This window comes from Leuciscus leuciscus, assembly GCF_965113295.1.
Source record: "Leuciscus leuciscus genome assembly, chromosome: 1".
Taxonomy (NCBI): Eukaryota; Metazoa; Chordata; class Actinopteri; order Cypriniformes; family Leuciscidae; genus Leuciscus; species Leuciscus leuciscus.
The window spans coordinates 44,814,434-44,830,284 of NC_138725.1; the positions used below are offsets into that span (position 1 = coordinate 44,814,434).

Below are 15,851 nucleotides of genomic sequence, written 5' to 3' on the forward strand. Positions count from 1 at the left end.
TTTGAAATCAACAGCATTAAAGTTTGTCGATTGTACGTCTCCAGTAAAACACTCTCCTGTCCGCATTCAATTCACACTGACGCACACATTCATGCAGGCCACAAATGCTCACTTGTTCAGAATATCTGACAGCTCTTATTCGACTAAGTCTACAAGGTTTGTGAAATGAAATGTTAATTCGATATTTAAAGATTTGTTTAAATTAAATAAATGCATATTCTACTTGTTGAATGCTGACGGTAAATGAGAAAGTATTATAGTGTTTGCCTGTCTGTTACTAATAATATATACGAAAAGGTGTTTTAGCGTTTGCTTTTATAGTTACTTTCTTTGTTTAACAGTTCTATCCATCATTTCTACTAGACTATTAGACAAAACTGTTAAACAGACCATAACTAATGAAGACTGAGAATGGGAGCGCTGGCGTTCTCAGCCTCGTCAAAATAAAAGTCCCGCTTCCAACACATCGGCCAAACAGAAAAGATTATCAGCTAATGTCGATATTTAAAATATGGCAAATATCGGCTGATTTTAAGTTAAAAAAAAAATTTAACAGGCCGAAAAAGAACAAATAAGTCCACGCAAAATATCCATATTAGCATACATGGGCCTATGAGGAAATAATTAAATTGATAACTCATTGGTGTAACACTTGATGTGGGAGCTTTCTGTATTTTATTATTCATTGTGTTCATGATAGACTAACTTTTTCATTGTTGTCATTTAATAATTTATTAATTACTTTTATTATACTTACCCAATTGTATTTAATGTCTAAAGATTGTAAATTGAATTTACATTCCTTGCCTTTTCATTTGGTTGATGTTGATGGTATATTATTACCTCTGTTATTTGTTGCCCCTGGAAGGTGATGCTGAATTCTTAAAGCAGGCTGGTGTCTGTTGCATTATTGAAATGTGATCTTACTGGTCAAGTTGAGAAACCAACAATCAAGCCATAGAAAGTGATTATCCACCGATTACAATCAGCTGACCTCAACAACCTCATATGCCGTTATGTCTGATACTTAGAAATGAATGAATGGAATGTGTTTCACTGAAATGACCAGTATTGTTTTCCTCATCACGTGTTTAACAGGAATCTCCTCTGTCCCATTTCTCATCAACAGACACGCGTCATGGAGGGAGCCAGTCAATCCGTACTACGTGAACACCGGCTATGCGCTGGCTCCTGCCACCAGTGCCAATGACAGCGAGCAGCAGAGCATGTCCAGTGATGCAGACACTCTCTCCCTGACCGACAGCAGTGTGTACGTACACATCTATAGACACACAGATACACACAGATCCATTCTCACCACCGCAAGCTGGCGGAACGTTCCCGTCCGAGAGCTTAGAGCGATTCAATTTCACCACGTCGTCCCGAGTCAATTTAGCAGGATTTTCCTCCTCCGAGAAACTTGCAGCCAGTTCTGCAGAAGCCCAGATATTTCGGCCGTCGAACGGAAGATGCGCAGACAAAGCTCAATGTAACGTCATTGGCAGCTGTTAGTGGAGGCTGGTCTCAGAGCAGTGTCTCGTGCATGCAGAATCAGTGCCATTTTCCCCCAGCTCTGCTCTGGGAACAGAAACAAATCTGCTCTCCTCTGAGGAGGACCATCTGCTCATTATCCACACCAATGAAAGCTTCTAAATGTCATTACTTATGCTAATTATAGAGCTTCAAATTGGGAGGTATGAGGCGCTGCAGGCTGTAATTTGAAGGCATTGACTTGTTTTCCTTCAAATTAACTTTCCCTGAAAACAAAGGAAATGGCCTTCACGCCGTACCCTACACAAGCAGGTTACAGAAGGGAACAGGAAATGAAATATTGAAAACAAGCAAGGCCTGAAAATAAGAGCTCATAAAAGTATAAACTGTGCTTTGGCCTTAGGTGTAATCAAATTTGTCTCATTTCATGGCTACCAAAATATTTTTGGTTTCATGCAATTAAATGCCTGACACAAGAGGACGTGGTCTGCTGGAGAAAATATTGCAATATGAAATGATTTTCCCTCCATTTATGTTGAAGTGGTAATCAATGTAAAGCTAAAAGTTAAGTTTAAGTATTAACCGATCGTCTCTAGATTTTTGCCCCTTACCCTGATTTCTCCCTGCATGTAACACATTAACCCGTGTTCTTTGGGCTTATTAGAAATTCGTTTATGTGATGGGCTATTTGACAGGAAAGCATCCTTACTGTGAATTTACGTGCATCCAGACAAAGAACACTGGTAGGAGGACAAATACATCATCAATACGTACAAAAATAGGAGGAAATACTCTTCAGTTTTTAATGTTTTATTTAACATCACAACAGACATGCAGCTCTCACCTGTGATTAGAAGCATAGTTTCTGGTTAGTATGACATGTGAACTTAAACAGATCATGTTCTTAGTAAAATAAGCAAGCTAACATGCTGTGTATTCTGTATCTTTCATTCTATTTATACACTCCTGGCCAAAAAAAATATGGGCCACGCCAAAAATGGAAAAATATTTGGTGGTCTTGTAATGGTCTTGATGATTTTAATCACAATTCACTGGTCAGGAAATTAGCACAAGTTGCACAAATACTGTAGATAAAGTATCTTGTGAGACCAAATATCCACTATAGGGTTCAAATCTGGACTCTGACCAGGCCAAAACATGAGCCAGATAGACTTGTTTTCAAGCCACTTCTTGGTTGTATTTGCACTTTAGGCCGGAGCATTTTCTTGATGAAAAATAACATCTGATCATTCCTCTTTAGATCACAACTTTTCATTTGTGGGAAACGAGCCATTCTGCAATATTCTCCTGTACCCCAAAGCATTAAATGACTTTTGACAGTGAAGTATCTCACCAATACTAGCAGCTAAAAAGGCTCTCACACAATGACACTCTTCCTCCATGCTTCACTGTGCTAGAGATGCATTTATTATTATATTTCTCTCCAGATTTTTAAAGACACCGCTCTGGAGCGTCACAATGCAACGTGTGCTTCATTCTGCCAAAACTTAATTCTGTCTTTGATGTTTTTCTGAGACAGCAATGGCTTTTAAAATAGTGCATTTGGTTAAATTTTTACTAATTTCCTGACCAATAATCTGTGGTTAAGACTTAAAAGCTTAGTGTTTAGCCATTTTGGGCTTGGCCCATTTTTTTTGCCCAGGAGTGTATATACAAATTAAATTTTTACGTCTTTTATTTTGTCAAAAAATGTAAAGTGTTGTAAAGTGCTTGACGTCATCAACGACAGTTCTAACCAACGTGTTTCCAACGAGGATATGCGACAGTTTGCTGTGGTTTTGGGAAACAGTTGTGACTGGCTAGTTAGTTTCTCTAATGATGCATCATACTATGGTAGTTAAGCAGCGAGTTACATCGTTGTTTGGGAAACGCACCCCAGGTCAACGAATCCACTAGCCTGGTTAAAACCAGACCATTCTCAGTAGTAACTGAGTTATGGTCTGGCAAAGCTTCATTGAGAACTAATTTCCAAAGGGGCGTCACCAACGGACATCGCTCAAAAGCCTCTGGGCGCAATTGGATAGACCTAAAACCAATCAGAGATCGTCATCGTGTAAAGCCATATGCTGCGTCCCAATTCGCCTAAGTATACGCCATAAAAGTATGTACTCTTTTTGTGAAGAAAAGGTATTTACTTTTGAATGTGTAGCAAAAAAGTAGGCAAGCTTTGGGACATACTACTTCGTCATCTTTATTGGACGGATCTGTCGCGTGCGTCCTGTCACGTAAACTGCCCTGTCAATCATCTTGTCACAGCTAAAATCCTCTATTAAATCTAATTTAATTTCCTACCGTTTCGGAGAGAAATGTAGTAGCACGTTCATCTGCCAGTGGGTCTTTCATGGAGACTGTCCTCGTGTGTTTGCAATTTGAATATAATAATGCATTTAAAAGTGGCTGCGCTTCACCAACGGATGTCGCTCAAATGCGTCTGGGCGCAATTGGATAGACCTAAAACCAATCAGAGCGATCGTCATCGTGTAAAGCCCGCCCCAACGTTTCTGATTGGTGCCGCGATTTCGACGGATTAGAAATGGGCTTGAATGGGCTCTTTGCCAGACTACTTGCAGAGCAAATCTGTAGGGGTGTAACCCCGGCATCCTGGCCAAATTTGCCCAGTGGCCTCTGTCCATCATGGCCTCCTAATCATCCTCATATACTGATTGGCTTCATCACTGTCTCCTCTCCACCAGTAAGCTGGTGTGTGGTGGGCGTTCTGGCGCAATATGGCTGCCGTCGCATCATCCAAGTGGATGCTGCACATTGGTGGTGGTTGAGGAGATCCCCCCCTTCTATGTAAAGCGCTTTGAGTGCCGAGAAAAGCGCTATATAAATGTAATGAATTATTATTATTATTATTATTATAAATCTAAATTTGCCGGAAGTTGTCTGGGTTTTCCCAGGCTACGAATCCACATGACCAACTTGCAAAATCTGCATGGGAAAATCTTTCTCCTGAAATTCCCATTCATGTGGAAATAACTAGATTGTGCCCTCGAAAAATTTACCGGACAATGGTAAATGTGACCATACCGTCAGACTGTCGTTTAGCAGAATCTTACATTTTCGTTCTGGTTGTTCGTTTCGGGGGGGTTTCGACTGGAGAGGCAGCAACAGGGAGTGTGCCGAGTTCAGAGGTGGTTGTTATACAAATGTTATACAAAAAAACACATTAAAGGCACATCAGGGCAAAAACATGTGTCTGAAGTGGGCTAGATTAGAGGCCATTATCAGCTGTTTGCCAGGCAGAGATGCAGGGGGGTCCGCAGCAGGACCCGGGGGGATTAAAGACTCCCTGTGCATGTGTCAATGAAGGACCCCAAACATGCTCTGCTCTGAAGCGGTTGCTGCCACTGCCCCAGGGATTCAGTTAGATGGGAGGAGGAGGACACTTTCGCATATCCAGTCCCACAACAAAAACGTAAACACCTGCAATCACTTTAGCTTTGCAGTCTGAGGTCTGTTCTCACACAAGGACTGTCTTGTATGCACATATTTGTTGTTACGAATCAACAGCACCATTTTGTTCCCTGTAAAACTGACATTTCTTTATAAGTAACACATGCTAGTGAGGCAATATTTTGTATTTAGCAAGCAGTTACTTACCATCACAAAATACACAATGATGAAGCTTTCACCAAATGCCAGCTTTGCAAACTGACATATTATGGAGATTAAACAAACGATACTATGGTTGTTCAAAAATGAACATTGTCGTTGCTTACCCCACCTCATGTGATTCCAAACCTGTATGACTTTCTGTGTTATATGGAACTGAGATTTTTTTTTATTTTTTTTTTTATGTCTGAGTCTGATGTCACGCCTCCAAAAGGGCAAAAAAAGTGCCTTAGAAGCACCATCCATAAGTTCATAAGGCTTCTGAAGTCATATTTTCTAAAGCGCTTTAATCAGACTGAAATATTCACTGAAATTTAGATTTATACAGCCACAGTCTCCATTTACTTTCACTGAATGGAAAAGAGCAGCTGAGACAAGTGTAATTTTAGTATTTATATACAATTTATATTTTCATTTTTAGTCATGTCCTTTTTTGCGATAGCACTTTACAATTAAAAATGCTTCTTAACTAAGCATTTATCAACAGTCACTGTTATTTTCAGCATTTAATAATACATTATTAAGATTAAAAGTTTTATATATATATATATATATATATATATATATATATATATATATATATATATATATATATATATATTATTTATATTTATATATAATAATTTAATAATTTAATGGGCCTGTCTGAGCTATCATGAAGTAACAGTGAAGAGTTGTTTTTTACTATCATTAACACATATAAGTAAATTCTGACATATATTGCTCATTGTTAGTTTTTAGTATATTATTTTTTAATTAAATTTTATTTATTTGTAAAAAAAAATTATTATTATAATTTTTTTATTTTATTATTATTTTTTTTTTATATTTGTTTGTCATTTAAGTACTTCGCCTTAAACCTTTTTCTAATATTTATATTTTATTTTAGCTTTATTTCAATTACCGAAAACGATTTGTAATAGTTTTAGGCTAAACTATAACAACACTGGCTTAGGCATTCTGCTAAACATGTCCTTTTGATTTCCACGGACAAAAGAAAGTCATACAGGTGAGTAAATTGACATCTGTTTTTGTTTTGTTTTCTTGAGATTATTTCTTTACTCCACCATCCACCATTGGACCATCAAAATGTGTTATGTAGAAGACGATGATTTCATATATGGTGTTTTCGTATATTGACACAGATTCAGTATTAAAATCCTGTTATGTTTTTTCCCTACAGAGATGGGGTCCCACCTTATAGGTATCGTAAACCGCATCGACGTGAGATACACGAAAGTGCCAAAGTTAATGGGCGAGTGCCACTACCTCATATTCCTGTAAGTATGCTTTGGATTTCCAGAACACCTTGTTGACTTTACAACACTTTTTGTATGTGTGCTCTCTACCTTTTTATTCCATCTCTCTCTCTCTCTCTCTCCCTCTCTCTCTTTTTCTCTTTCACCCCCACTCCTTCTTTTTATTTTCTTCTCTGTGCCTTGTCTCCGTCCATCATCTTCTGGTCTTTCCCTGTCATTCTTACTCTCTCTTTTCTTCCCCCTGCCTTGTCTCTCCCATCGCCCCTAAAATGAATGTGCATTCTTAAGATGCACAGCGGTGGCTGGGGAGCTTTGATCATGTGCCGGCGAATAGCTGATGGAGAGTGAGAGAGCGTGAGTGTGCTGTCTAAAGCGTTCCTGATGCTCTCGTCAGCTCTGCCTGCTCTGCCCCAGCAGATGTGAAGCCGCCGCCTCTGATGGCTCGGCTTTCCCACTGTACCGGCTCCAGCATAATTGGAGCCTCTGAGATAGAGCCCAATTTAACAGAGCAAACATACACTTCCCCTCACTGGGGCCTTTCACTCATCCTATAGAGACTGAAAGCTGTGGAGGCAGCGAAGACACTTCAGCTCGTACGTGCATGACGTACGGGAAGCTCTTGACTAATTTTTCTGCATGTGCACCAATATCTGATTATCAAAACCACAATTTGCAGGTGTACAAACTTTCCTAAAGAGATAGTTCATCTGAAAATGTGAGTTCTGTCACTGTTTATTCACCCTCATGTCGTTCCAAACCTGTATGACTGACTTGCTTTATTTAATTGAACACAAAATGAAGTTTAGAAGGATATTCATGTGACTCAATAACAGTAGTATTTGCATAATTAACAGTGGGTTTGCTCCTCTGCCATTGACCCTCTCTGTGAGAAATGCTGCCAGTGTAGATCCGGCAACAAGCGGAGTGATACAAATTGTGAAACGTTTCCGTGTGATATTAGTAGAATAAAGGCTCTCAGCCAATCAGATTCGAGAACCGGAACTAACAGTATATTTTAGAGATGCGCCCGAAGCGAATACTATGTTTGGAAAGGAAATGACGCATTCTACAGAGCCCTTAAAGGGACATGGTGATATAATATTTCACTGCTTTTGCTTTCTCTCCCAATTACATAGTTGGGTAATTTTATTGTATATTACTTGCGGGCATCAGTGAGACGCTATTAATATGCAGGGTATTGGAATTGCTTTTGAACGCATGTTTTTTTGTTTGTTTTTTTACTTTCCAATTTGCGATCACACATACTCTGTGTAGGGAGTGGCGGTACTGACCTCACATTTTACAAGATAAGATATTTGTCATTGACGCTTAAGTTGCACACCAAGTCCTCCACCTTTGTCCTGTCAGTCATCTCTCCTTTCTGTCTTCACATGAAATCTGATGTACTGTAATGTAACCGACCGCTGCAACCCTAGCAATGTCCCTTTAGGGGCTCCGTTGATGATGCACTACTCATTTTCCGTGCCTTTTCGAATTCAGATTTAGGCTTCGGGAACATCCCTTATCCGATGATGGTACAACAATAGTAGTGTTTATTAAAATCACACACATGAGATTTAAAAGAGAATAATGACACATTTTGGCCTGTTCCTCAATTAAGATTCATTGTATGAAAAAGAGCGAGCAAGCGACTTGCCTAACATCTGCTTTTTTTTTTTTTGTTCAACGAAATAAAGAACATTATATGGATTTAGAACAACATTATGTAAGTAAATGATGATAGAAGTTTCATTTTTAGCTGAACTGTTGACCATTAATTCCTATTGCTACATCTTGCTACATTGCATTCACATTATGTTTATGGTTCTAAAACCTTTAACACTATCTCGCTCAGATTTCTCTTTTCCCCTTTGGTTGTATTCTCCCATTCTGTCTCTGCTAAGTTTAAAAGGCTCTCTTATATTCTGTAAGCGTGGTCTGCGGCAGGGAAGCAGTGTTAGTAACCAAAACGCCTTGTCAAGACTTGACAGATTCTGCAGTTCCACTGGGCATGTAACCGTGTGGGCTGCGGAGGAGACTGATGAATCTTAAGCAAACAGAAGGCCAGAACAAAGAAAGCTGGAACAGACTTTAGATCAGATTTGGCCCTGTAATCAAAATTTTAACGGCTCCTGTAAGGGTTTTATTGGACCTTGTCCAGGCACTGCCTGCAACTATATTTCTTCATGTGTCTGTCCTCCTCCCCCGTCTCTCTTTTTCTCCTTCCAGACTTCTGGAATAATACATTTCCTGGATGTCTGTTGTTTGGAGTTTCATTGGTTTTAGAAGAGAAAATGGTACAATAAAGATCTATATGCAGCTTTCCCCCTGTGCAACATGATCTGCTCAGATGAAGAGTGATTATCTGAAAGACAGCTCCTCTTTGTTACAAGTTTTGGGTTCATGTTGCAAGTGCAAGATATGAAGGTGGATTGATTTTTTGTGTATTTAACCGTTTCTCATTTCCAGTTGTATGTTTTCTGACTGCTTCCTCTGCCCCGTTCTTTACCATGGGGTTTCAAATAGGGCATAATTCTGCTAGGGCACGGATCATTGCATCACAGTCGACACTACAGGAGGACTGAGTGCTTGAGTGTAGTTTACTTAATACTTAGTTTTATTTTCAGTTCGAAAGTTCCCAAAATTATCCGACAACATTTATAGACTATGAGAAATGTACATTACCTTTAAAACTAAACTAAACTTTAAAAGTTTGGAGTCGGTAATATTATGAATAAAAAAAAAGTTAATTTAATTGTATTAACACTTTAGGCAAGAATGCATTAAATTCAGGCTCCAAGCCTTTTACTCACCAGCTTTTTTTTTAATGAATTTTGCCGATTGTCAAATCACACCAGTTATGATGTAATTCTATGAATATATATAGTCTCACGCCCTGCATGTTTCAGAGCAAAGCCAAATCACAGCACTGTTCATTTTCATTCATAGTTTCAACTCAAATTAAATGCGACTCTGCAAGTGTTGTGTGTTTCAGTCGCTTCGAATCATCTTCCTTCCCATTTTCCTTATTTTTTTGTCTTTTGCTGATCACATGCCTGCAACCATTTAATCTATTTGGTGGATCTGTTTTCGACCAAAGTAATAGCAACGATATTGTATTGTATTATCTGCTATCTTTTGTTTGTCCTTTTAAGCTGATGTTTTTACACTGAAACTGTAGTGTGTACAGAATCAGTGCATTAACTCTCAATAGCACATTATCCAAAAATGTGTTTGTCTGTCTAGCCTGGATTAATGTTCTCCTGCTTTCAATATTGTGTTTTACACTGTTGTGTTCTTGTTTAATCAGCAGCCGTAGTTTAGTTTTTAAGAGCATTGCATTAATTGTGAATGGTGACCTTGAGTACTGACCCGCATTGTCTTCCCATCAGCGCACTAACCGGATACCAAAGGATATTCACGTCGAGCCGGAGAAGTTTGCGGCGGAGCTGATCAGCAGGCTGGAGGGGGTGCTGAGGGAACGCGAGGCACAAGAAAAACTGGAGGAGCGGCTCAAAAGGGTTCGACTGGTGAGTAGTGCATCCAAACATGCCAGGGAATCGTCACGTCTCTACTGCATCTCGAGCTTTAGCAGATAGATCAAACACAGGCCTGTGCCGCCTCTCATCACGAGTGAACCAGGCGGATGTTCTAAAGACTCCCAGTCTTATCAAGGGGACTCCGCTCATTTCTTCCGTCTTTTTTTTTTTTCAGTGTCAGGTGATTCACTTGCCGAGATTGAGCTACTTTCTAGTCTGCCTCAGTGTAATGACTTTGTTTGAAGTCAGTCGGGGCGTGAAGAAATGCTTGCGCGCACCGCAAATGGGAATCTTTTTCCCGACTCAAAGCCAGGTGTTAAGTCTCAAGGCAGATTATTTATGTAGTTTGGCCTCCTGTAAGAGGAACTTCCGTCACAGAACAGTGACTCTGAGTTAAGAGCCGAAGGAGGAATGTCATTTGTCTCTTAATTGATATTCTCACCGGTGCCTCAGCTTTCAGCAAACTTGTTTCAAGTTTTCTTTACCTATCAGCTGAGCGACTGTCTTCTATATACAGCACTTGTGCTCTTTGGTCCACTGAGCAGGAAGGACTCTGACAGTTAAACATGCTTTTGCCAGCTACTGAGCCTTGACAAGTCTGCATAACACCCCAGAAAGATGATTTTCAGGGTTTTCTGGTTGTTTTCAGATGGTTCAGTTTTTAGAGGTTGAATCGGCGCAATGGGAATTGGATGGTTTGTGCATTGCGGTTGGATTCATCCCACCTTTTTTTTTTTTTTGGCATGATCTGTCAAAGATCATCCAGAGCGCTGACCTGCACAGCTGTTCAGTAAAAATAAAATGATGCTCAGGCCAAGTCCTCAGAATTCCTTCTCTCCTTGGACTTCGCTACCTGGAGAGAGAATCAAAGCATTGCTGAGGCTTTGGTTTTATTGACTTTCTCCATTATGAAAATGAGAAGACAACCAAATGAAAAGGCACGTTTGAAGGAGAAGGAAATTTGTTGGAAGTAAAATATACTTGTGTTGTTAACATAGTTTTAAATAATATATATGCTACCATTCAAAACGTGACAATTTTTGCTCACCAAGGCTGCATTTATTTAAACAAAAATACAGTAAAAACTGTAATATTGTGCGAAATTCTGTAATAACTTTTCTATTTAGAAATATTTTTTTAGCAACATTATAAATGTTGAAATCATTTATGCAGCTTAATGTTTTTTGTGGAAAGGTAATACAATTATATATTTTTCAGGATCAATTATTTTTTGATATAGAAATGTCAAAGGAACAGCATTTGTATGAAAAATAAATCTTTTAAAACAATTATAAATGACTTTACTGTCAATTTTGTTCAATTTAATGCATCCTTGATAAATATAATTTAATAAAAAAAAACACTTGTATAATTCGACTCGTACAATTAAACAGTCAAGTGAAATGTGTATGACTAGTCAATTTGTGAAATATTGTAATGTGCACTGATAAATTATAATCTATTCATATAAAATTTGTTTTAATTAGTAACTAGCAGAAAAGATACTCCGTGAAGAAAACTATGCATAGTTTAACCCACATTAACAAAGTGCAATGATGGTAACACTGCAATACAACTAACAAAATGTGATAACTTTAAATTATTAAATTAGTATTGCTTAAAACAGTTACACAAAAAATGATTCATTTTATGGGGAAAAACAGTCAGAAACAACCTTAAGCTACTCGTTGGATACTATGCAGATTAAAGATATTATGTCCAGTAATTAGCCTGTAATACTGCAGAGTTTGTATGGACGAAACACGATTAGTTTAATCAGATTTAGGACTGTTTTCATAGACAAAACTACACATTTTCATTGTCTAAAAGTAACAATACAGAATGTGACTAAAATATGTAATTTAGTCACCAGACTATGATTGAAACTAAATTTGTTAAACAGGATTCAGTGTTGTTTGCCAGTAAAATCTAAATCCGAGAGAATGGCAGAACAAAATAAGCAAGTAAAATATTAAGTGTTATTAAATTAAGAAAACTGACATATCAGATCTTTTAGAATTTGATGAAGAGAGGTCTGTGTTTGTCCAGAAATATTATCACGATTAAAATGAATATTAAAGTCATGTTTTGAGTAATAAGAGAATTCTCTCATGGCTCTGTTTCAGGTCATTGTGCATTTTTGAATGTGACCATGACAAATGCCAATTAAAGGAGAAGTTCACTTTTGAAAAAACTTTTGCTGATAATTTACTCACCCCCATGTCATCCAAGATGTCCATGTCTTTCTTTCTTCAGTCGAAAAGAAATTAAGGTTTTTGATGAAAACATTCCAGGATTTTTCCACATATTATGGATTCCATTGGGACCCAAACGGTTCAAGGTCCAAATGACAGTTTCATTGCCGCTTCAAAGGGCTTTAAACGATACCAGACGATGAATAAGGGTCTTATCTAGCGAAACGATCGGTCATTTCAAAAATAAAATAAAAAGTTGACGTTTTATAAGCACAAATGTTCGCCTTGCTCTGTTCTGTGATGCGCGTTCGTGACGTCACGTAATACGCAATTACGTTGAAAAGGTCAAGTTTGATGTGTTTACAAATGTGCGGAAGGAGGACCATATAAACATTTTCAAATGTATTTGTGTCAGTTTATCGTTTAAAATGCCCATTTCGTGTGCGCATCCTGAGTGTTTTAATATTAAAAAGCCAAAAAGAACATTTTCTTCAATTTTTCAAGCGTGACCTTTTCAACGTAATTGCGTATTACGTGACGTCACGAACGCGCATCACAGAACAGAGCAAGCCGAACATTTGTGCTTATAAAACGTCAACTTTTTATTTTATTTTTGAAATGACCGATCGTTTCGCTAGATAAGACCCTTATTCATCGTCTGGTATCGTTTAAAGCCCTTTGAAGCGGCAATGAAACTGTCATTTGGACCTTGAACCGTTTGGGTCCCAATGGAATCCATAATATGTGGAAAAATCCTGGAATGTTTTCATCAAAAACCTTAATTTCTTTTCGACTGAAGAAAGAAAGACATGGACATCTTGGATGACATGGGGGTGAGTAAATTATCAGCAAAAGTTTTTTTAAAAGTGAACTTCTCCTTTAATATACGCTTGAAAGGGCGACATCTGCTGGTTCAAACATGTTACTGCACAGTGATTCTTCAGCCTATTTATTTTCTGTAATCGACTTGCTTACCTGGCTGATTTCCTTGTCTTTTATATATATATATAAATACACACACACACACACATATATATGTATGTGTGTGTGTGTAAATATTATTAATTTTTTTTTATTTTTTTATACACATCCATTATACTAAACATCTGAGATGTTGAAAAAGTATCTTGTCATCATTGAATAATCTCTGTGTCATGCAGGAAGAAGAAGGTGACGATGCGGACGTCTCCACCGCTCCCTCCCTGGCCAATCACAGGTTTCCTCCCGCGGTCCACATGCAGCATTATGGCGGTCGCTACTCTGAGACGAGCTACAACGGGCTGCAGCTACGGGATGCACACGAGGAAAACCCCGAGAGCATCCTGGATGAACATGTGCAGCGTGTCATGAAAACCCCCGGCTGTCAATCTCCAGGCACGGGCCGTCACTCTCCAAAGTCCCGCTCCCCAGACGGGCTGCCGGCGAGCAAGAATCCCGGGCTTATAATGCCAGTGTCTGGTGGCCAAGGCAAGCACCAGGCTCGGCTGGGCCCGAAGGCTGATGCGGCGCACCTGCACCATCACAAACACGTTTACCACACACACTATGCCGCGGGGGGGAAGCCCAAAGAACAGGTGGAGGTGGAACCCTCGAAGGTGCACGGGGGCTTAGCCTGGAACACGGAGCAACACCACTATGGATCCAAGTCACGCAACTATGCAGATGGAATGAGCGTCGGTCCCAATGGCATGGACCCCATGGGTTACGGGTATGTGTCTCAGTGGCTTTTGTTATATATACATATACACTACCATTCAAAAGTTTGGTGTTGGTTAAGACTTTTTTTAATGTTTCTACACTCACTTCTGCTAACCAAGTCTGCAGTTACTTGATGATAAATCAAAAACAGTAAAATTGTAAGGTAACCTTACAATAAGGTTCATTAAGGTAACATTAGTTAATGAATTAACTAACTAACAATGAGCAATACATTTGCTCATACATTTACCCCACCCCCACCCCCAAACTTTCGAACTATGGTGTATATTGGAAGCATTAAGTGAAGCCGTTTATCTTCAGTGATTTTGATGTTCTTGTGTCTCACTGTAGCAGTAAAGGCAGCACTCTGTCGAAGCGGCCGGTCAGAAAAGGGGAAGATGGTCGAAACTATGAGATGCGAGAGCCCTTGCCCCTGGATGATATGGAGAGGAACCAGAAGATACTGCAGTGGATGATGGAGGGTGAGAAGGAAGCTGGACGCTATAAGAGGAGCCCTTACGGGTGAGAGCCTTTCTTAGTGTATAATCTAGAGACATTATTCAATAATGATGTTTGACCAGCTATTCAATTAGTTGTTAGAAATTATGCAAAATTAAAAAAATCACTGTTTTTCAAAAGGAATCATGTAAAAGCTCTTTTGGTCTTGCATATTCCTTAGCAGCATCTCCGGCTCCAAGAAAGCTCCGAGTCACGAGGTGTCGAGGCCCAGTTCGGTGGAGCGGCCGGGGGCTGTGCACCCTTGGGTGACCGCTCAGCTCCGCAACAGCGTGCAGCCCTCCCATCCCTTCATCCAGGACCCAACCATGCCCCCCAACCCAGCCCCCAACCCCCTCACACAGCTGGAAGAGGCACGCAGGCGGCTTGAGGAAGAGAGGAGGAAGTCTGGAACGCTGCAGGCCAAGCAGAGGTGAGCGGATGCGTCCACAGAAGGGCATAATTCATAGAAGAAACACAGTGGCCGGATTTGTTATTGCTTGAAAATAATCACGTTATTTGCCTTTGGGTCAATGACGCTCAGTTTTTGACCTGGATCATTTATTCAAAATCAAAAGCACTTACTAAAACTTTGAGTTTTTAATTTCTGAACTTAAATACGTTTTTTGGGGGAGCATAATATCAAACATGTCAGGGTGAAACTTTCCTAATATCATAATGTATGGAAATAAACATCTTAAAATAATGAAATTCTTGAAAAGAAAGTCTTAAGTAGTTTATGATCTTTGTTATTATCAGTAGTAGTAATGATAGTAGAATCATTAATAATAATAATAATAATAATACTGATATTATTCAGTTTCTAATCTTGAATTGTTTCGGATTTGTTCAAATATTTGAAGAAAAACTACTGCCAAATCAAACTAGTTAGACCAATGTTCTGAAACAATTGGAAAAACAAAACCGGAAATGATGTCATAGTAAGGGCCCCTTTAGACCCTCATGACTATGTCAAGGCCAATAAGTCAAATAACTTGACCTTTTTATGACAAGGCAAGGTTCGCCCATTCCGGTCATGTGGTGTGACTCCTCAAATACTATCTACCTTTGTAAAGTTTTATTGAAAATGACTAAGCAAGACTTGCATGTATTTGAGGTGTAAGGAAAATGTTAGTTTATACTTGCTGGTTCCACCACATGACATTAAGGTCAGTAAATCAACTCTTTTGTGTTAAATGCTATTAACGTTTTTAAAATCCACATGAAACCAGAGACTGTTTTTAAGCATTTTGCATATGCAATTTAAACTTAAAATTGTTCTTTCTATTGGACGTTTGTCAGTGACCCATCTATTACCCATAATGCACAATGCAAGGCTGCCTCCTCTTCCCCGCCCTGTTCCGGCACACTCTGTGGCTGGCTGAGGTGCATGCGTGTAATGAGGCGGTGTGAGCCTGCAAACGCAGCCGGTGTGTCTAACTCGGGGTTGTTCCTCAGGTATGTGATGGAGGTGATCCAGAGGGGTCGCACCGCTGTCAGGCCCGCTCTGTTTCCCACGCTCAGTGTGGTGCCCG

The 15,851-nt window shown here is 39.3% G+C and overlaps 1 protein-coding gene and 1 long non-coding RNA gene across 5 annotated transcripts in view; both read left to right on the top strand.

Annotated features, from left to right (window-relative positions):
* The window catches only part of LOC309514045, a 124,093-nt gene that overhangs the window by 27,928 nt on the left and 80,314 nt on the right, over positions 1-15,851 (top strand). The window lies entirely within an intron of this gene.
* The window catches only part of axin1 (axin 1), a 38,660-nt gene that overhangs the window by 18,532 nt on the left and 4,277 nt on the right, over positions 1-15,851 (top strand). For 2 of the 4 annotated variants that reach the window (XM_082189191.1, XM_082189192.1), the window contains exons 3-8: positions 1,130-1,270; positions 6,314-6,410; positions 9,782-9,919; positions 13,284-13,831; positions 14,173-14,343; positions 14,501-14,749. In XM_082189191.1, coding sequence (XP_082045317.1) covers positions 1,130-1,270; positions 6,314-6,410; positions 9,782-9,919; positions 13,284-13,831; positions 14,173-14,343; positions 14,501-14,749 — 1,344 coding nt within the window. The remainder of the gene's footprint in view (positions 1-1,129; positions 1,271-6,313; positions 6,411-9,781; positions 9,920-13,283; positions 13,832-14,172; positions 14,344-14,500; positions 14,750-15,851) is intronic. The other 2 variants (XM_082189194.1, XM_082189193.1) reach the window with 2 other exon arrangements.